The sequence below is a fragment of the Saccopteryx leptura genome, chromosome 2 (genome assembly GCF_036850995.1).
Source record: "Saccopteryx leptura isolate mSacLep1 chromosome 2, mSacLep1_pri_phased_curated, whole genome shotgun sequence".
Lineage (NCBI taxonomy): Eukaryota > Metazoa > Chordata > Mammalia > Chiroptera > Emballonuridae > Saccopteryx > Saccopteryx leptura.
Window position 1 is genome coordinate 386114081 of NC_089504.1, and position 21967 is coordinate 386136047.

General features: G+C 44.2%; 1 protein-coding gene across 1 annotated transcript; it reads right to left on the reverse strand.

The window, feature by feature from the left end:
• Window positions 1-6285: 6285 nt before the first annotated feature.
• On the reverse strand, window positions 6286-17365 carry LOC136392479 (immunoglobulin lambda-1 light chain-like). Its single transcript, XM_066364633.1, has 4 exons — window positions 17320-17365; window positions 16925-17218; window positions 9732-10053; window positions 6286-6391 (listed from the first exon to the last, which is right to left on the reverse strand). Exons 1-4 carry the CDS (start codon window positions 17363-17365, stop codon window positions 6286-6288), a joined length of 768 nt encoding a protein of 255 aa, XP_066220730.1.
• Between the last annotated feature and the right edge of the window lie 4602 nt (window positions 17366-21967).

A 21967-nucleotide genomic window follows, 5' to 3' on the forward strand; every position in this document is an offset into this window, starting at 1 on the left:
TTTTGCAAGTAGCTGTTCAATTTTCTCAACACCATTTATTAAAGAGGTTGTCTTTACTCCATTTATGCTCTTGCCTCCTTTGTCAAATAACAGTTGTCCATAGAGCTGTGGGTTTTATTTCTGGGTTCTCTGTTCTGTTCCATTGATCTATATGCCTGTTCTTATGCCAGTACCAGGCTGTTTTGAGTACAATGGCCTTGTAGTATAACTTGATATTAGGAAGTGTGATACCTCCCACTTTATTCTTCTTTTTTTAAGATTGCTGAGGCTATTCATGTTCTTTTTTTGGTTTGATTTTTGGAAGACTGTATGTATGTTTCAAGGAATTTGTCCATTTCCTCTAGGTTGTCTAGCTTTTTGGCATATAGTTCTTCATAGTATTTTCTTACAATATTTTGTATTTCTGTTGTGTCAGTTGTTATTTCTCCACTCTCATTTCTAATTTTATTTATTTGAGTCCTCTCTATTTTTTCTTGGTAAGTCTAGTTAAAGGTTCATCGATCTTGTTTACCTTTTTAAAGAACCAGCTCCTAGTTTCATTGATTCTCTATATTGTTTCTTTAGCCTCTATGTCATTTATTTCTGCTCTGATCTTTATTATTTCCTTCCTTCTACTAGCTCTGAGATTTACTTGCTGTTCTTTTCCTAGTTCTTTTAGATGCAGGGTTAAGTTGTTTATTTGAGATTTTCTAGTTTGTTAAAGTGTGCCTGTAGTGCTATGAACTTCCCTCCCAGTACTGCTTTTGCTGTGTCCCATAGATTTTGAGTTGTTGTATGCTCGTTGTCATTTGTTTCTAGGAATTTTTTTATTTCTTCTTTGATCTTATTCTTAATCCATTTGTTATTTAACAACCTGCTATTTAGTTTTCATGTGTTTGAGAGTTTTTGAGCTTTTCTGTTGTGATTCATTTCTAGTTTTATGCCATTGTAATCAGAGAAAGTGCTTGATATAATTTCAATCTTCTTAAATTTGTTGAGACCATTTTGTGCCCTAACATGTGGTCTATCCTAGAGAATGTACCATGAGCACTTGAAAAGAATGTACATTCTGCTGCTTTAGGTTGAAAGGTTCTGAAGATATCTATTAAATCGAGTTGATCTAGTGTGTCCTTTAAGTCTGCTGTTTTTTTGTTCATTTTCTTTCTTGAGGATCTATCTAGTGATGTTAGTGGGGTATTGAAATCCCCTACTATTATAGTATTGCTATTGATCTCACCCTTTAAATCCATCAAAGTCTGCTTTATATATTTAGGTGCTCCCATATTAGGTGTGTAGATATTTATAACAGTTATATCTTCCTGTTGGAATGCTCCCTTTATCATTATCTAGTGTCCTTCTTATTTCTTACTATAGTCTTTGTTTTAAAGTCCATTTTGTCAGATATAAGTATTGCTACCCCAGCTTTTTTCCCATTTCCATTTGCATGAAATATTTTTTTCATCCTTTTATCTTCAGTCTATGTGAATCTTTTGTTTTAAGGTGTGTCTCTTGTAGACAACATATGTATGGGTCCTGTTTTCTTATTCATGCAGCTACCCTATGTCTTTTGATCGGATCATTTAATCCATTTACATTTAAGGTTATTATTAATATGTAATTGTTTATTGCCATTTTATTCTTTAAAACTGTATTCCTCTTTTGCTATATTCTTTTTCTCCTTTGATCTGTTTACAACAGGCTCCTTAGCATTTCCTGCAGCCTTGGTTTGGTTGTAGTGAATTCCTTGAGTTTTTTTTTTTTTTTGTCTGCAAAGCTTTTTATTTCTCCTTCAATTTTAAGTGATAACCTTGCTGGATAAAGTAGTCTTGGTTGTAGGCTCTTGTTCTGCATTACTTTGAATATTTCTTGCCATTCCCTTCAGGCCTCAAGTGTTTCTGTTGAGAAGTCGGAAGTCATCTTTATGGGGGCTCCTTTGTAGGTGAGAGTCTTTTTTTGTCTAACAGCTTTTAATATTTTCTCTTTATCACTTAGCTTTGGTATTTTAATTATGATGTGTCTTGGTGTAGGTTTCTTTGGGTTTCTCTTTAATGGAGTTCTCTGTGCTTCTTGAAGTTGTGAAATGTTTTCCTGCCTTAATTGAGGGAAATTTTCAGCTATGATATCTTTGTACAAAGTCTCTATCACTTGTTCTTTCTCTTCTTCAGGAAGCCCTATGATGTGGATGTTATTTCTCTTCATGTTGTCACAGAGCTCTCTTAGAGTTTCCTCAGACTTTTTAGTCTCTTTTCTTTTTTCTGCTCTGCTCTCGTGCCTTTAATTATCTTGTCCTCTAACTTGCTGATTTAATTCTCAACTTCATCCATCCTGCTTTTAATTCCTTCCATTGTGTTCTTCATTTCTGTTATTGTATTTGTCATTTTTGACTGATTCTTTTTTATTATTTTGATGTCCTTTTTTATATTTGCTATCTCTTTATTTAGCTGTTAGTAATAACCATCTATTGTTCTAATATCTTTGAGCATCCTAACAATCGTTATTTTAAACTCTGCATCTGGTAATTTGGTTATATCTGATTCATTCAGGTCCTTTTCTGGGGATTTCTCTTGATTCATTTGTGTTGCATTTCTCTGCTTTCTCATTTTGTCTGTGTAAAAGAAGGTTTAGCCACTGGAGTCCACTGGGTGTGGCCTCTGTGTTCTCTAGGTGTGGTCTGTCTGCAGGCTTTCCACCCCCTCTGCTGTTGCTTCCTAGGCATTTCCCATGCCTGGCTCCCCATGCCATTTTTAATATCACTGACATGAATTACTTATACATAAATCTAAGAAAAATATGTATAAGAATCCCGTGCTTCAGCATACATAAAACTGATCAAAGACATGAAGGAGCTCAACAAGGGGCCGGAGGTTCAATGTTAATGGATTTGAGGACTCGGTATTGATAAGATGTCCATTATCACCAGCTTAATCTGTACATTCAGTGAGATCTCAATCAAAACCGCAGTTAAGTTTCTTTTTGTTTTTAAGTTAGACCTTAATGATTAATGCATTCCATCTTTATTATCTAATTTATGGCCACAGGATTGTATATAGTATTTCCTTATTTCCCTTTTAATATCTGAGGGATCAGTAATTATTTCATCTTCTTCATGTCTGGTATTGATTGTTTATACCTTCCCTCTGCTTTTCTTATCAGCCTGGCCAACAGTTTATTCATCTTTCTAAAAAATGGGTTTTGATTTCATTGATTTTTCTCTACTGTTTATTTTTGTTTTTTGTTTTGGTCTTCATTAAATGCTATACACAGTGTTTCTCTTTTCTGATTACTTTAGATTTACTATGCTTTTTCTCTAGTTTCTTAAAGTGGAAATTTAGGTGGACAGTGTTATTTTGTTGTTGTTGCTGTTGATATTATTGAGAGAAGAAGGAAAAGAGAGAGAGAGGAAGGAAGGGAGGAAGAAGAGACACTGATGTGTTTTGTCTACTTATTTATGAATTTATTGGTATATTCTCATATGAGCCTTGACAGGGAATGGGACCTGCAACCTTGATGTATCGGGACAACATTCTAACCAACTGAGCTGCACAGCCAGGGCAAAAATTGTTCCTTTCAAGTGAGATCTGAGAAGTCTATTCCTGTGTTCATCAAGACATGAGTGGGGCCCTGGACGGTTGGCTCAGTGGTAGAGCATCGGCCTGGCTTGCGGGGCACCCGGGTTCGATTCCCGGCCAGGGCACATAGGAGAAGCGCCCATTTGCTTCTCCACCCCCCTCCTTCCTTTCTCTCTCTCTCTTCCCCTCCCGCAGCCAGGGCTCCATTGGAGCAAAGATGGCCTGGGCGCTGGGGATGGCTCCTTGGCCTCTGCCCCAGGCGCTGGAGTGGCTCTGGTCATGTCAGAGCGATGCCCTGGAGGGGCAGAGCATCGCCCCCTGGTGGGCAGAGCCTCGCCCCTGGTGGGCATGCCGGGTGGATCCCGGTCGGGCACATGTGGGAGTCTGTCTGACTGTCTCTCCCCGTTTCCAGCTTCAGAAAAATACAAAAAAAAAATAAAAAAAAAAAGACATGAATGGGACACAATCAATGAAATACTTCACTGTTGCATGGGACTTGACAGTCTAATTATTAAAACTCTTGACTAGGATACCTGGTTCCTTTATGATTTGCACACAACCCCTTGGAACCTGAACCCTGTGTTTTTCTGAGATGCAACAGGTAAAAACTGGCTCATAACTCATCCTCCTTGGCAAAAGTTTTCAGAATTTCCATTTTATTGTGTTTATTTGCAATGAGAAAATTGTTTATCTCTTCAGTGATTAAAGTGTTTTTTTAAAGATCTTTTTATTCATTTGAGAGAGGAGAGAGAGAGAGAGAGAGAGGAGACACAAAGAGAGGAGCAGGAAGCATCAACTTTCATGTGTGCCTTCACTGGGCAAGCCCAGTGTTTTGTACCAGCATCTTCCGTGTTCCAGGTTGACACATTGTCCACTGAGCCACCACAGGTCAGGCCTCAAAGTGTTTTAATATCTCCATTTCACACTTATTCTCCAGTTTGAAATTTCTTGATATGTTGTTATTTTATAATTTGAAACATTACCTTGCAGCTCTTTATAAAGACTTTGTTGGTGGGGGGGGGGGAAATAAAGATAAATCATGTGTAAAACATCCTTGATTTGGAAAGAAATGACACATCTCTCTAACACAGCTTCCTGCACACTCCTGCCCTGTGTCAGTGCAATTCCAATCCCCTGAAACCGATGGCCACGCTCCCTGCTTCCCCTTCCCCTGCAGGAAAAACTGTGGAGTCAGGGGAGTCTCTGGAAGACACCTGCACTGAGGGCAGAGGGGCCAGTGCAATTATGCCTTTGTGATCTGATTTCTTTTCCTTTTTTTTTTTTGGTGTCCCACACATGTGAACCTCAGTTTCAGTAAATCTGATTAAGATGTAGGAACAGAAGTTGCATTCCCTAGAGTATAAATCAGGGGTCCCCAAACTATGGCCCGTGGGCCACATGCGGCCCCCTGAGGTCATTTATCTGGCCCCCACTGCACTTCTGGAAGGGTCACCTCTTTCATTGGTGGTCAGTGAGAGGAGCATAGTTCCCATTGAAATACTGGTCAGTTCGTTGATTTAAATTTACTTGTTCTTTATTTTAAATATTGTATTTGTTCCCACTTTGATTTTTTACTTTAAAATAAAATATATGCAGTGTGCATAGGGATTTGTTCATAGCTTTTTTTATAGTCTGGCCCTCCAACGGTCTGAGGGAGAGTGAACTGGACCCCTGTGTAAAAAGTTTGGGGACCCCTGGTATAAACTATCATACACCTCCATATATTATTATAATTGTTAATGAATTTTGAAGTTAATACTATTTTTGAGTTGTTTTTATTTTAGTTTAGTTTAGTTTAGTTTTTTCTATAAGCCAGTGAGACAGAGATTTCATTTTTTTGGATTTTGTGACATTTTCTCTAGGTTTTAGTATGTTTCTCATTACCCATAGAATCATAACTGTGCAATATCAAAACTTTCTCTTGGTAATTAAATGCTGCTACCATGAATCTGAACTTGAATATAGTGAGTGTGCCTGTGTGGTTGTGTGTGCATATGTGTATAACATTTTATTTTGTCATTACTGACAATAACATGGCAATTGACATACACACATATATATATACATATATATAATGCATGTAATATATCTGTTAGCTTTTATGAACACACTGTTAGCACTAAATAGTGGATGAAAAATAAAACATTTTTGTCTGACCTGTGGTGGCACAGTGGATAAGGGCATCGACCTGGAATGCTGAGGTTGCTAATTTGAAACCCTGTGCTTGCCTGGTCAAGGCACATATAGGAGATGATGTTCTCTTCTCCTCCTCCTTCTCTCTTTCTCTCTCTCTCTCTCTCTCTCTCTCTCAAAGAATGAATAAATAAAGTCTTTTTAAAAAAAAGGATAATAAAACATTTTGAAGATGAGAACAATAGACTAGACCATTTCCTCTGGAACCATGGGAAACAAGTTCCCGGAGTCCACACCAGTTCCACACAGCCTCCGTGAACAGGAGACAGGGGGACATTAGGAGTGAGGGTGCACTGAGCCAACAGGGGATTTTGTCTCACTTCCCCACCTGCATCTGTCACTGTGGAAATGTTTGCTGAACCACAGAGCACAGTAATACTCAGCCTCGTCCTCAGGCTGGACCCCCGTGATGGTGAGGGCGGCCTTGTTTCCAAGCAGGGAGCCTGAGAATCTGGCAGGAACCCCTGGTACCCGGTTGTTGGTATCACCTATTAGACACCGGGGCACCTGGTAGGGCTTCTGTTGGACCCAGTGGGCTTCGTTACTAGTGGTGACGGCCCCAGAACTCGTTCCACAGGTGAGTGTGACTGTCCTCCCAGGGGTTGTGGACAGTGAAGCTTCCTGAATCACCACAGCCTGGGAAGTGGCTCCTGAAAACGGGTGAGAGACCAAAGGTCAAGAAAGGGGACTGGCCCAAAGGGATGCAGTGTGATGTCTCTGACCTCCTGCCTCACACCCAGCCCAAAGAGTCCCCCCAACCTGTGCAGTGAGCCAGCAATGTGAGCAGGAGGGGAGCCCAGGCCATGGTGCAGACGTCTCAGTCCTGTGCTCTCAGCAACCCCACAGGGTCCCCAGCACAGCTCTCCTTATAGCTCCTATCACTGTGGGGGAGGAGCTGCCATGCAAATGAGCTCCCCTCCCAGGGACACTCAACAGTATGTCTTAGTCACAGATACTCAGCTGTTCCATGCCAGTGACCAAGTGTCAGTGGCCCCCAGGTCCTGGAGGACCTCGGCTGCTCCTCCTCTTCCGGGGTCTGCCCAGGGCCCCTGTGTTCGCAATGACAGAGGGACACACTCCTGAAAACCTTTCTCCATTTCTCCCTCCCTGGTCTAAAGTCTGAATGTGCAGTTACTGTGGGAGGTGACTCTGGGCCTGACATTCTGCACAGGGATCTGGTGCTGGACGTAAGGGACATGGAAGCTGAAATGCTAGTGTTGAGATAAATGAGAAATGAGGGACTAGTAAGAAATCACACCTTAGATGATGACAGAAAAGGGCTGAATGCATTTATTACAAATTTTGTTACTAACACTCTTGCAAGTACTAATTAGCATCAAGGAAGCCTGGTGTTTGCCACGTGTTCCAAACTGTCTCAGACATTCCCCAACAGCACAGGTTCCATCATCCTTCCCGTGGGGCAGCTCTGGGTGGGGATTAGGAGCCAGTGTTGAGTAGAGGGTTTGATGGGATGGATATGGGAGAAGCACCCAGGTCCCAAGAACCCCTCACATGCAGGAAAGAGACAGAGCAGCGCCCCCTGTGGGTGCAGAGAGTCAGGGCCTGCTCAGGCAGGAGCTTCCTCTGAGAGACCTTGCTGTGCGGCTGACCACGCCCCCTCACATCTGCTCCCCTCGGGTTCCAGGTCAGCCATCACTCAGGGACCACGCACACATCCCGCCTCAGTCCAATCCCTGGGGCCGAGGGGAATTTCTCTTAATATGACATTAATTCTTCTTCCTCTTATGTTGTGCAAATATCAGATCATAAATGAGATTGGTTTGTAATTTTTATTTTTATATTATATATAAAGGAGAGAGAGAGAGAAACTAGAATATCGATCTGTTCCTATAAGTGTCCAGACCAGAGATCGAACCAGCAACCTCTGCACTTTGGTTTTGTGCTCTAACCAACTGAGCCAGCTGGCCAGGGCGAGATTGGCTTGTAATTTATAAAACTGATCCTGTTTCCAGTGGGTTGGGCTCCATTATTTACTAGAGTAAGACAATGAGCTTAGGCTACATGCTCTCTATATTCATATATCTATTTTTAACAGTTTAAAACAGCAACGTAGACACCGTGGATGGCCAAGCCAGCAGCATCTGACTGGTAGAGACTTAGAAGGTGGCAGAAATTATGTGCAATAACCCTTTGTGCCCACCCCAAAGGAGCAAAAGGCAGAGCCAATACTCCCCCTGCCCCCATCCTTTCACACTTCCCCAAAGGAAACTCCCTGTTCAGGGGCTGAGGAGGTGAGGAGAGGAATCCGGGCCATGGTGAGGGCCCCAGAGCTCTGCTTGCTGAGACACAGCTGTTGGCATTGAGACACCCCCTGCCCGGGTGTCGCCAATGCTATGCTCAGGGAGCACGGTAGGTCAAGTTTATTCAAGGAGATTAATTTTTATTGTGTGATTGTCCATCTGTCCTTTTCTATAAATCAGGCCTGGACAATAACTCCATGAGAGAAGGATGAGATATGAGATGTGTGTGTGTGTTTGTGTGTGTGTGTGTCAAAGCTGAGTGCTCATGTGACTACTGGGGGACCAGGTGCCATAAAGTCACACTTCAGTGAAAACACTGCCTGCCCAAGTGTTCAAGAGTGTTTTTCGAGGGGGCCTGGTTCAGACTCTGAGCTCTCAGGCACAGTCCACCAGCGCCCCCTGCTGGTCTCAGAACGCCCATCCAGCAGCTCTTCACACCACCCATCCTTTCTGGAAGGGCTCTGGTTTTGCAGTTGGATGTTGCTGATGTCACTAAACAGGGCAGTGGAATGAGTAGGTCCCTTCTGTGGTTTTGAGGTTAAACCATTAATTTTTCCAAATCACTGATGACCTCCGGACAGCTAAATAAAATACTAAATACTCTGTTACCAGATATTAAAAAGATAACCTGATCATTGATTTTGCTTTTGTCCTTTTCCTGAGCTCATTCCTGATACATGGCAACCTTGAACCAACTTACTCATTTTAACCAGTTTATCTGAAAATAACCTATTTCTAAGTGAGATCACATTCTGAGGTTCCAGGTGGATATGAATTTTGAGATAACCCTGGCCTGGAATGGACATCCTTGTCTGAGGACATGTCGTAGCCGAGGCTAGCCCCTGGATCGCTGACAACTGGAGCCCTCCCAACAACCGGGACAGAACTCACTCTTGAGAGGCAGACCTGGTACCACTTGACTGCGTCCACCTCATGTTGTGTGAGGCACAATCACAGAACAGACTGGCTATGGCAGTGGCCCAGGTACAGTAGCTCATCATTCAGACTCTTGACCAGGACCCTGTTTGAGTTATCATTGTCACTCTCTTCTTTGGACACTCAAGTAAGGCTTTTAGGAATAATGTGCGAGAAAAGTGGCTGAAAACTCAGGGACACCTGCCTGGTAGACATGAGGTCAGAGAGTGTGAGGTATTGTTGGAGTGCTTAGATTGTTGAAACTAACTGGGTAGAATATACCACACTCATTTTTCTCACTAATATTCCTTATCTTGGCATTTTATAATTTTAAATATTTTCATAGCTATTTAGAAAATTCTGGTTAGAAAAAAGAGAAAAATTGTGTGGAAATGACAGTTGACCTGAATCTGACCCTGACTCTGACGAGTGTGCTTGTGTTTGTCTGTGTTTGTATGTTTGTATAACTTTTTTTTTGTTACTCCCGATACATATCATCAGTTGCCTAGTTATTGTGTATATATATATCAGTATGTATATATATATGTATAAATACATGTACACATATGCACACACACATACATATATATATTTGTATTCATTCTTAGGAATTCATTGTTATTACAAAATAGTGGATGAAAAATAAAACATTTTGAAGATGTGATCAATGGACTTGACCATGTCCTCTGAGACCGTAGAAAACAAGTCCCCTGAGTCCACACCAGTCAGACACAGCCTCTGTGAACAGGAGATGGGGGGGCATTAGGAGTGAGGATGTACTGAGTCAACAGGGGTTTTTGTCTCACTTCCCCACCTGCATCTGTCACTGTGGAAATGGCCACTGTAATCCAGAGCACAGTAATACTCGGCCTCATCCTCGGGCTGGGCCCCTGTGATGGTGAGTGTGGCTTTGCTCCCAAGCACAGAGCCAGAGAATCTGGCAGGAACTCCTGGGGCCAGATTGCTGTTGTCACCTATTAGACACCTGGGTACCTGGTAGGGCTTCTGTTGGAACCAGTCAGCATAGTTACTAGTGGTGACGGCCCCAGAACTGGATCCACAGGTGAGTGTGACTGTCCCCCCAGGGGTTGTGGACAGTGAAGCTTCCCGAGTCACCACAGCCTGGGAAGTGCCTCCTGAAAACAGGTGAGAGACCAAAGGTCAGGAGAGGGGACTGGCCCAAAGGGATGCAGTGTGACCTCTCTCACCTCCTGCCTCACCACCAGCCCAGGGAGTCTCCCAACCTGTGCAGTGAGCCAGCAGTGTGAGCAGGAGGGGAGCCCAGGCTATGTTGCAAAAGTCTCAGTCCTGTGCTCTCAGCAACCCCACAGGGTCCCCAGCACAGCTCTCCTTATAGCTCCTATCACTGTGAGGGAGGGGCTGCCATGCAAATGAGCTCCCTTCTGAGGGGCACGCAGCAAGGGGGCTAGGTTATAGCTACTCAGCTGTTCCGTGCCAGTGACCAAGTGTCAGTGGCCCCCAGGCTCTGGAAGACCCCGACTGCTCTTCCTCTTCCGGGGTCTGCCCAGAGCCCCTGTGTCCGCACTGGCGGAGGGACGCACTCCTGAAGACCTTTCAGTTTCTCTCTCCCTGGTCTCAGGTCTGAATGTGCAGTTACTGTGGGAGGTGACTCTGGGCCTGAGATTCTGCACAGGGGACCTGGTGCCGGCAGTAGGGAACGTGGAGGCTGAGATGCATGGCCAGCTCCTCCCTCCTTAAGGCCAGTTCACACAGCGCCCACCCACACTGAGTGAAGAGTCGGGATCTTGGGTTCTCCAAATTAGCTGCCCCTTAAACCTTACAGATGTTGTGTCTATTTCGCCAATCTCTGAACCATCTCATAGTCAGAACCTTGTTCTCTTCCCGGGGCCCAGGAACATTCTAATAGTTTTGAATGGTTTATCCTTACGTACTGCTCCAGAACCCTAGAGGTCCACATTATAACAATATTAATGCTTGCAGAATATCTCACATGACATTTTCCTTATTCCGTCTTTCTCATGACGGTAGGTCACTAACAGACTGGCCGGCTCTAATGCAGGAGCGCCGCCTTGTTCAGAGTGTGCGGAACCCTTGTTTGTCTCAGATGCATCAACCCACGTGTCTTTCTTCTCACCTGAAGGTGGTCTCAGCAGTTTTCCCAATTGTAGAACATGCAGTTCTAGAAACAGGATGTTGTTATTCTTTTATGGGATTTAAAATTGTGATATAATAATTATTATTTTTTAATTTTTGAAGGTATTCCAAAAAGTGTCACAGACTGGTGAATCCCTAGTGGATAGTGGACTCACGGGTGTGATGAGTAAATGGTTTAACACACGCATGGAGGCAGTAAGTGTTTTGTGTGCGTTTTTTCATTTTTGTACTTTTTCTGTCTGAATCTATTCTTCTTCCAACCAACATTAACTCTTTGTCTACCAAATTAACTCTTTGTCTTATCGTTTTGTGCATTGCATGTCAAGAATAATGTACTCAAGGCTTTTCACTGAAAATGGCATTTCCTTGTCACCTTTCTAGAAGTACCACAAACTAGTGGCTTAAACAGTAATGATTTATTGTCTCAGAGCTCTGGAGACTAAAAGTCCAAAATCCATCGGGCAGGGCCACTGTGAAACCTGAAAGGGAACCTCCCTTGCTTCTCCATGACTAGTAGTGACTTGAGAACAATATTTGGCATTACTTGGCTGGCAGCTGCAGGACCCCATTCTCTGCCTCCATCTTCCCATGATGCTCTCCTTTCTTCATGCGGCTGTCTTGTTATAAGGACGCCAGTCCTGTGGATTAAGAGTCCAGCCTAGTCCAGTATGGCCTCGTCTTAACTAATTACATCTGCAACAACTTTGTTTTCAAATACAGTTACATTCTTAGGTACTGAGGGTTATAATGTTAGTATATTGTCTTTGGGTTCATGGAGGACACAATTGAACCAAGACTGTTAAGGATGAACAATGCTTTCGTGTTTATAATTTTTAATGTATTTTAAATATATGTAATATATTTATTAAAAATGCCTTATGTTAAATAGAACCTAATAAAATCAAATTCAGTAACATACAAAAGGAGGTTTTTCCCCTTTGCTCATAGCTGACAAAGAGCTTTGGAGATACTTTTATCTGGAAGAAATGTGTTTGAGTGTAAGCCTTAGTACTGATCTAGAAAATACTGTTCCTTCTGTAAATAAATATTTAAATTCTGTTTTTTGTGGATCAGTTCTTCTAAAGTTATTCATAAATTTATGACTCAGACAGGGATGAAGTCAGTTCAGACCCTTCCCTTCACCTCTCCTCATGTATGACCAACAATTTGGCTGCCCTGGGAGCTCAGCTGTCTGGTTATATGATACCAATGTCACAGGACCTTAATCATACCCAGACTCTGTCAAGGTTCATGGCCTGGTTCCTTTTCTGGGTCTCCCACTGTGCAAATCACCACTGTAGTATAGGCAGCAGGGAAACTTAGCCTCATCCTCGGGCTGAGCTCCCGAGAGGGTCAGGGCAGCTTTGTCCTGGATGACGGAGCCTGAGAACTGGGCGGGGTACCAGATTGTTTCCTGCTTGTATCATAACTCAATCTCCTAGGAGCTTGGCTAGACTTCTGCTGAAACCAGTGTGAATAGTGACCATTGGTGACTGTTCCTGTGTTGGAGCCACAGGTGAGAGTGACTGTCCCTCCTAGGGTCATAGAGGGCTTTTGAGTCATCACAGCCTGAGAACTGCACCCTGAAATAGAAACAGACACAGACAGGAATGAATAATGAAAACAGAGAGAACCCTCCAAAGGCTGGTCTCTGAAATGTCCATGAACCTGGGCAGAGTGAGGAGTAGATGGAGGAGAGGAGTCCAGGCCATGGTGGAGACTTTCCAAGATCTTTTGCCTCATCTGGCTGATGTTGTCTGGTGTGTCCCTTTGTCTCCTCAGCCCCCTGGGTAAAGGGTGGGTTTGATGGGGCATTATGCAAATATAAGCCCACAACACCATCCATTTCTGGGTCCTGGGCCAGTTTGTAGTTTTACTCTTAGGAAGAGGCAGGGGTAGTTGTAAGCTTTGTCTTTGGTCCTCGAGAGGAAGCACTTGCTGTCACCACAAATTCAGGCCATGTGCATGGGCACAGGACCCATTCAGTTAGAAACATTTGAGTTCATTTTAGTGCTTGCAACTTAGAGAAGATCCACAGCTCCCCCTGGTGACGTCCTAAACAGACTATTCAGGGTGGTGGGAACTGCAGTAAGAATGGTAGCTATTTTCTTTTCAGCAATCAACCAATAAATCTATCAACATATTACAATCAAAGTCACTAAACATTGCCTGTTATTGATGCATCTAGAAAAGTATCCATCTATTGCATTTTTTAGTTCTACATTTCTATTGGCTTCTTTTTATCACTTCTATTTTCTATGTGAGGTTCTCTCCCTTTTCTTCTGAGAGTGTTGGTAGCTCCTTGTGCAGTAGATTTCACGATTGTGTCCTAAAAACATACTATTTGTCTCATAATTTCATCATCTGGGTCATATCTGTGTTGGTTTCAGAAGATTTTCTTATTCAATTATTTATTTATTTATTTTTGGTTCTAGATATGAAATATCTTATTAGTTATTGGGTCCTGGACATTTGGGGATTACATTAGAAGACTCCATGTTCATTTACTCTTCCTTTAATCAGGCCTTCCTCCTGCTGAGCTGCAGTAGGTCAGGGTAGGGGGCTGTTCAGCTCCCACTGGCCCTGCACAGCTGGAGCTGTTACACCTGCTGTGCTGAGCTGCTGACAGGGGGGCAGTGATTGTCACCAGCAGGTTCCCATCAATAGAGAATGTAAAGCAAACCACCTGCTGGGCTGCTGACTTCAGGGAGGGAAGCACAGGGCTGAGGGGAGGTGTGTGCTCAGTGGGGGTGGACACTCAGCTCCCCACTGGGACCCTCTGGTCTCACTGACAGCAGGGAGGAGTGGGGTCAGGTGCAGGGCCAACACCCCAGGCTCACACTGCTTATTCAGAGCTCTTAATGCAAGGTACGGGTCAGGGCTCAGCTCCTCACTGGTTCCCACAGTAACAAGTAGGGGGCGCAAGAGCGCAGACCAGCTCTGCCCTGTATCCTTCTGTCAGTCTCATGGCTGGGGGTGAGGTTGAAGTTCAGCTGCCCACTGGACTGCTAGAGTCATGGATGGGAAAACAAGAGTGCTAACCAGCCTCAGCTGGCCCTACCTGGCTAAGGCTTATTGAGTCTCTGATGTGATGGAGGTTTAAGTTCCCACTGAACCACTGACACTGTCCCAGGTGGGCAATGAGGCACTGCCCGCCTTTGCTGGGAGGCGATGCAGGCTGACCCCTTGCTCACCGTGGCTGAAACCTGTGGATCTGGGTGCAGGTCAGGGGTTCTGTTAGTGTGTGAGAGGGGGTGGGCCGGTGCTGTCAGAAAGATTTTCTCTGGTTAGGCTCTCAGTTGCTGCATTTTTTTCCTTTTTAAAATTTATTTGTTGATTTTAGAGAAAGGAAGTGAGGGAGAGAGAGACAGAAACTTCGGTCTGTTCTGTATGTGCCTTACCAGGGATCAAACTGGCAATCAGTCCATACTAGGACGATGCTCTAACCAACTGAGCTATTCATCCAGGGCTGATTCTCTTATTCTTGACAGGGTTGATTTTTGTTTGTTTGTTTGTTTTTTGAGCCTCTATTTTCTATTATCTATCTATCTCTCTATCTATCTTCTATGTATCTGTCATCTATTGTGTCTGTGCTGTGGGTGTTTCCATCTATGTTGTCTGTACCTACATTTTGAGGTTTCTGCATATTTCTGCTCGGTCTATAGGAGAGGGTAATAAGAACGCAAAGACATGACTGTTGCATTTTCCCTCCAGGTTGAGTATGTACAGTGTCTTCCATCTTCATTTCACCTTTTACAGTCTAATTATGCTTTTTGTTGCATTATGTCCAGTGGTATATAAAATTTCCTGGGTCCAAGAGACCAGGGAAAGAAGCTGACACCTCCATCACTACATTAGGGTTCATTAAAGGGACTTCCATACAAGGTGCACCTTGAGCACCTTCATCCCCAGAGGATCTGCTGTATTCCTAAGCAGTGAGCTTCCCTGCTGATAAAAGAACTTGTGTTTAACCTAATGTGGGGGGGGACCTCCATTTTCCTCCAGGCTCTGGCACCAGAGCTGGTAAAGAGACAGATCATTTCAAGGGCAGAGCACAGAGTTTTTTGTGTTGTGTGTTTGGGTGGGAGAGAGTCGGGGCAGAGGGCAGCAGAAACCAAGATGGTGGATTACCTTCAAGATGGAGTCAGCTTTGTAAAGAAATGGGTGAGATTCTAGGAAGAATGGAACATTTCATATGGACCCAAATCAGAAATCCTTCGTGGAATCCAATCTTAATGGTTTCTGCCAGTAATTGCGTTGATGAGAAATTCTGCTATCTGATTCTGCAGAGATTATTTATATACAAATAAATGCCAGGTAAGTGTGATTAATATTTCCACATATTTTTTCTTTAGAAAAGATGGAAATGAAATACAACCCATGACCACAGTTTCAATAGGAAAAGTTTTACCAGATGCTCTGCTGCCTCATACCGCACGTGAGGCTTTGACTTCTATTCTCAGAGGAGGGAACAGAGTGCATTTATATTCTAGTGTGTGTGTTGTAAAACATTTAATTTTGTAATATTTTACATTTACATAAAATTTAAAAAGTTAATGCAGAAACCTCTTACCTAACTTTCACAACATTTATCTAACATTAAAATATTGCAAGCCATGGTCATATATAAAAACTAAGACCCTAACCTTAGTAAAATAAAAGTAACTAAACTATAGGTTTTATTCAGATTTTATAACATTTCCCAATATATCCTTCTTCTATTCCTAGAACCAATCCAGGAATCCATTAATGCAATAAACACTACAGAAAACAAAGGTATAGTCAGATATATATAATCCTAACATAATGCTTATTATTTTAAAATTTATTTTGTGCTGCCACAAAATAAAACTTTTCCAAAAATTATTTTTTAGGTAAAGAGGAGAAAAGAAAATAAAACAAAAATTTCACACATTTTCTTCCCCTCACGGCCCAGTGTGGCCGCCTAAGGGGACGCTCAGGCAGTGACACTACCTCCAGCCCGGACACAGTCCTGCCACCAGGGGAGTCAGCTCAGGGGTGGGAGGACTGTTTCTGAAAGACAGATGTAAATAGATAACTTCCTACAGTGTGAATATTCATACCAGCCATGACATACATCCTCAGAGAACATGTTTGTGGACATTCCTCTCAACTTGTGGTTTGAAGTCAAGTTAGAGTGTTCAGTGACAACCTGAAATTCTAAGTCTGTTTCTGCATGGTCCTGGGTATGTGAAGGGAATTTGGGAAAGAATGTGTCCTGAATGTCCTTGATTGAATTTTAAACAGAAATTCTCAGGAATGCTTTCATAATAATAAAAATAGAGGTACTTCTCAAACTTTAATGTTCAAAAACATCTCATGAAGAGCCTCCTAAACACAGGTTCTTGCACACACACACACAAGGGTCTGACTCAGTAGATCTAGCTGAGGAATCACATTTCAGTCCGGTCATGTTGACACTGCCATTTCAAAGAAAATAAAACATTTGTGTGTCTGCAAGGTCAAATCAGTGAGCCAGAGCATGTCTGTAACTGCTCTTTGAATAAGGAGAGTCTTACAGGGAGCAGACAGGTCTCTGAGAATCACTGTTGGTTAAAATATTTGTAGCTCAGCCCCCACCCTGTTATTACTGCAGGGAGAGGGGAGAGAGAAGCCCATTCTTCCAGGCGTCACAATGCAGAACTGGATGCACCCTGGGAGGGACTGTAGGAGGCACGTGGTGCTGAGCTACAGGAGAGAAGAACAGAACCAGGAACCTTTCACCATAGTTTGTTGAGCATTTTCAACCCATTTCTTTACTTTTGCTACTGAGGCCGAGCCATTCTGTGCACATGAGGAGGTTTTGGTTGCACTTCCCGTGGGTTTACATCACTGTGTAAACACCACTACCCATGTACATAACACAGTGATAGTCGGCCTCGTCCTCAGGCTGGGCCCCCGTGATGGTGAGGGCGGCTTTGTTCCCAGAGATGGATCCAGAGAACCGACCAGGGACCCCCGAAAGCCGGTAGTTTGTGCTGAGGATGAGCGTGCGAGGAGGCTTCCCTGGGGTCTGCTGGACCCAACCGGGGTAGTTACTACCAGAGACCGACCCAGAGCTGAGGCCACAGGTGAGTGTGACTGTCCCTCCTGGAGACACTGACATTGATGGCTCCTGGGTCACCACAGTCTGAGAAAAAGTCCCTAAAACCAAGAGGAGAGAGACAGATGTTATGAGAGACAAAGGTCACCCTGAGACCTTGCGTTTGTTTGTCCCCCAAGGATGCAGAGTCCCTTCCCCTGACCTGAGCTGTAAGCGAGGAACCCGAGCAGAAGCACCGTCCAGGCCATGGCGGGGACACTCACAGGACACAATCTCTCAGGCTCCTGGACTGCAGAGAGGTTTCCTCGGGCCTTTTCATGCCTCCCAGACCCAAAGGGAGGAGAAGGTGCTTCATGCAAATCAGCTTCCTCTCTCCTGCCCCAGGGTCACCCTCATGTCTCCTGGGGGAGATGTTGAAAAAGCAGGTGCTGGGACCTCACACAGACCAATGACTGCAGGGTGACTGAGTCACTGAGTGAGGGTAAGTAATGTCTTTCGCCAAATAGCTTCCTTAATTTCTGGTGACCTTGGTCCTACATTTCCTTTCTTGAAAGCTAGATGTCTGAATGGTGACCTGTGTGAGGTCTCACCCTCCTGCTTCAACAATCTAGTTTATTTTGAACAAACCCCATCCTCCTGAACATTTTCTAGATTCTCTGCTGAAACCCCTTCCTGTCTGCTTTGTGAGTGATGACCTGGCTTCTTTTTCTAACACTGAGCCCATTAGGAAACCACAGAGCCAGTGTCAGCTATGAAGGGACAGGAGTCTCCCATTGACTGTTCACTGTCTCCAGGGGTAACAGGGTGACTGTGGTTGGACATGTACTGCCAGGCTTTGGTGTCAACTCTCTTTTGTTAGAAGAATACAGAATTATATGAACAGTGAACCGAGGGCCCAGGAGCCATCACAAGGCAGGAAGGAGCACAGAGCAGCTCCCCCTGGCGGCTCCTGGGTGATCTGCTGGACTCAGGTAAGGGCTATCTTTGAGCTGTTCTGTTTCTCTCTGAAGATCTATGCTGATGCATTTTATGAATCATGGACTGCAGAGTCAGTGAGTTCCATGACGTAGTCTCCAGTTACACCATTTTTACCCTTCAAAGGGGTGTCAGGGAACCACCAGTGACAGCTCTGTGGCTCATTTCCTGAGTGGGGAATCTGATATATTAATATCATATATAGTTCAGTACATCTTACATCAGCTCTCCCTATAAAACATGTTCCCATTTCTGAAGAAACTTCTCAAATACCCTAGCTTCAGCTCAGTCCTCCCTGGTGGTCAAGATAACTCTTACTTTTTATAATATGGATTCCTCTAGTCTGTTGAGGGAGTTTTGTACCTATGTTCATAAATAATGTTGTTCTATAATTTTGAAATTTCATATTCTTCCTGTTAGATTGGGTTTTCTGTTTTTTCCATATGAGTAAATTAGATTGGGCCATGTGCCATCTCTTGTACATCTTTAGAATAACTATCTCCTTGAATGTTTTGTGGAAATGAGTTATGGTGCCTTCTGACTTGGATTTAGTATTAGAGAAGATCATTGCTCACTAATTTTTCACACACACACACACACCTGTGCTTGAACACACAGGCAGCACCAGGGGAGTGACAGGTCAGACAAGAGAGTGGGGTACAGATTTTATCATTTGTCCCAGTGGATTGTGAACTCTTTGTGGCATTGGGGTTGTGTTCATCTCTGTCACAATGGTCATCAGCCTCAGACTCAGGCTGGAGCTCAGAGGTGACCAAATAGGTTCTGGTGACAGATCTGGATCAGGAGCATCAGGCTCAAACTTCTTGAAGGTCCCTCAATGCTGTCTTAGTCAGCAAACATGGAGGCTCTGACTGGAAGCCCTTGAAATTTTTTTCCATGATAACGACAACAGCTGTGCTGCTCCCTGTCTGTGCAGGAGAAGGTGACCTCGGAACTGAGCTCATTAAGAGTTTTTCAGTGGGAGTGACACAGGTACATATAAAGAAGCCCAAGCTCTGATGTCCCACGGCCCATCCCACAGCCTGGATCGTTAGAAAGTTCCAGGTGGGGATGAGAAGACACAGGCAGCATTGTGGACTCAGGAATATCCACTCACAGAAGTCCCCACTGTCCTGAATAAAGTCAGGTATAATGGTGTCACATCCATGGACTCACCTTCCCTGGTGGAGCAGGCTCGGCATTTTCCCAGGAACTATGGAGGGTCCCCATCCTCTCATGTCCCATGGAAAGATTTCCTGGCCCCAAGCCCCGAACTTCCTTTTGGTGGGCCCTCCCTTTCCTGACCTCCCAACTGAATGCCCAGGTACCAATCAGGGGCCCAGGCCAGCTCTGCGCCTGGAATTCCTCCCAGACCTTTGTCCTCACCCAGCATCTCAGCTCCCAGGGCCTCGTCTCTAGAACAGAGGGTGCATCCAGCAGCATCGAGCTCAGGGTCCTGGGAAGGATGGAAAGGGCTCTGCTCCGACCCCTTGACTTGGTTCCCCTAACGTCAAACTAACATCCACTGCCTCCTCTTCCTCAGATGGAGGCAGATCACGTGGAAAAGGAGCACTTTCTTTCAGGGCACTGTCATTTCTCTTTGTGTTACAGTTTCCATTCCTTTCTGAGATTTCCTATCTGACCATTCATTGCAAGTGGATGTCACTTAAATCCTCCCTATGAACGTATAAATAAATGTGGAGAAAATTGATACTGAGTGTTCTGACCATAGACTAGATATACGTGTTCATTGATTTAGATCTTCATTTATCTCAGGCATGTTTTGTACCTCTCATTTTATAAGAGTTTCAGTGTTTTAGATTTATCTTTAAATACTTCTCATTAAAAAGCACTGTTATTAAAATATTTTTGAAGTTTTACTAGTGATTTCTAAGTTGCTAGTGTGCACATTGTGACTCATTTCTGCATCTTGCTTTTGTATTTCAAAGCCCAGGTTAAAGCATTTAGCAAGAAGCGTCTCTGAGTCTCCCTGGACTCGGAGTCCAGAACCAGACACTGTCCACACCTCCCACAGCTCCACTAGGAGGTTTGTATCTCTGAGAAGGAACTTCTGCCTGTGAGGACATGAGCATGTGAGATACAGTGGTGACAGGGCAGTCTAGATGACAGATGAGGGATAAGTCAGATCTGCTGCTCAGTGGAAATTCAGGTCCTGCCTGCAGAAGTGACAACAGATGTCACCCCTGAATTAGACTTGGTCCCAGACAGAACAGGGGTTAATTTCTCTGGCAGGAGGAGCACACGAAGGTTTTAGTCTTAGTGCCCTCTGATTCTGAAGTATGTATAAGGGCTGCCGTGATGTTTACACAGTAACAGCAGCCTCGTCCTCAGGCTGGAGCCCAGAGATGAGCAGGAGCCCCATTGGCTGAGGCATCTTTAGAGCCAGAGAAGCAACTGGAGACCCTGGGAACCTGGTTCTTATCTGAGTCTGTGTAGTAGCAAAGGAGATGCTGGGGTGGGCTCTGGCTCCCTGACTTCTGCTCCTACAGATCTGGGTAGTAGCTGCTGACATTAAATCCACTTCTCAGGGTGCAAGTGAGTCTCACTAAGTTCCAGGGAATGAGGAGAGGGAGGGCAGTATTTTCAGCACAGGCTGGGCCAGGGAATCTGCAAACACACATAGCACATAGGTAATGGGACAGGGACTCAGGGTTAAGTTTCTCAAGGCTCTAAGCCAGTAGAGAAAGATGCAAACTAAGTGGCTTTCCCTGGACCCCAAGTTCTGTCCCTCCTACCTGCGCAGTGAGAGAGGAGCACGAGGAGGAGAGGGGTCCTAGCCATGGTGCTCACAGCCCTGAGCCCACAGTGGGGCTGGGCTGCCCCAGGCCTCCTTTTCTTCTCCACCCTCTGCCAGAGGAGGAGCTGTCCATGCAAACGTGTGTCCCTCAGTGACCGCCCAGCCCCTCCCTGAGCTCAAAGCCCACCTCAGACTAAGGAGGATCGCAGTTATCCGCTCCCCTTGGGAGAGATCTGGGAAGAAGCAACTGCTGAAACCATACAAAATTCTTACTCAGCGGACCCTTAAGTGCCATAGAGGCCACAGCTGCTGAGTCCCCATCAGTGAGCACAGAGCCTTGCCATCAAGCCCAGGCTCCTCTGAATGAATTGTCCTTACTGAGCAGCTGTGTAGGGACCTCAGGGCGGATGCACAGCCCCATCTGCATCTCCCCCAGGCCCAAAGCCCTGAGAGCCGGGCTCGTTTCTGCAGCTCAGCAGGTCACCCTCTCTAGTCACACATCTACGGTTTGGCTCATGGACACTGTGATCCCATAGTGCTGCACGTGCTTTCTGTGGCTTCTCTCTCCCACAGGATTCTTGGTTTATGGAGGGTAGAAAACATACATAAATGACAGCTTAAAGGGTTTGCACCTAATGGACAATACTAAAAGCATTGTACACTTTATTGGAATATGGCACAACTTATCCAGAAATTGTTTTTTCTATATATTATACATGAAATATGTAGTCTTTTACTACTCTCACATGAATTGGGTTTTTGTTTCCCATTTTCTAACAAAGTGAATTGTTGTTCTAGTTGATCTCATGATAGAATCATCATGTATGTAATGTGTGCACTTGTCGTACTCACAGCATGTGACACAGTAGAAGAAAAAAGGTCAAATGGAACCACAAGTCTTGACAATCATTTACGGGCTTTCATTACCCACTTCTCGCAGGTCAGAAGCTTCTCTGTCCACAGAGCTCACAAACCCAAACATCTTTTCCCAGAGACTTGCAACAAGATTCTTTCTGAGATTTTTGCTTAAAGCATCGAATGTTAGTATTTCTTGATCATGGGGTGAACATTGAGCTCTGCATTTGATGTTTTGTGGACAAACGGCTATCTTCCAGTT

Excerpts from the sequence above, each read along its gene's own strand:
- LOC136392479 (XM_066364633.1), bottom strand. The coding sequence starts at position 17,365 with ATGGCCTGGACGGTGCTTCTGCTCGGGTTCCTCGCTTACAGCTCAG. Across the intron at positions 17,219-17,319 it reads GTTCCTCGCTTACAGCTCAG|GGACTTTTTCTCAGACTGTG; the intron begins GTCAGGGGAAGG and ends TCTTGGTTTTAG. Across the intron at positions 10,054-16,924 it reads TCACTGTGTTATGTACATGG|GAGGCACTTCCCAGGCTGTG; the intron begins GTAGTGGTGTTT and ends ACCTGTTTTCAG.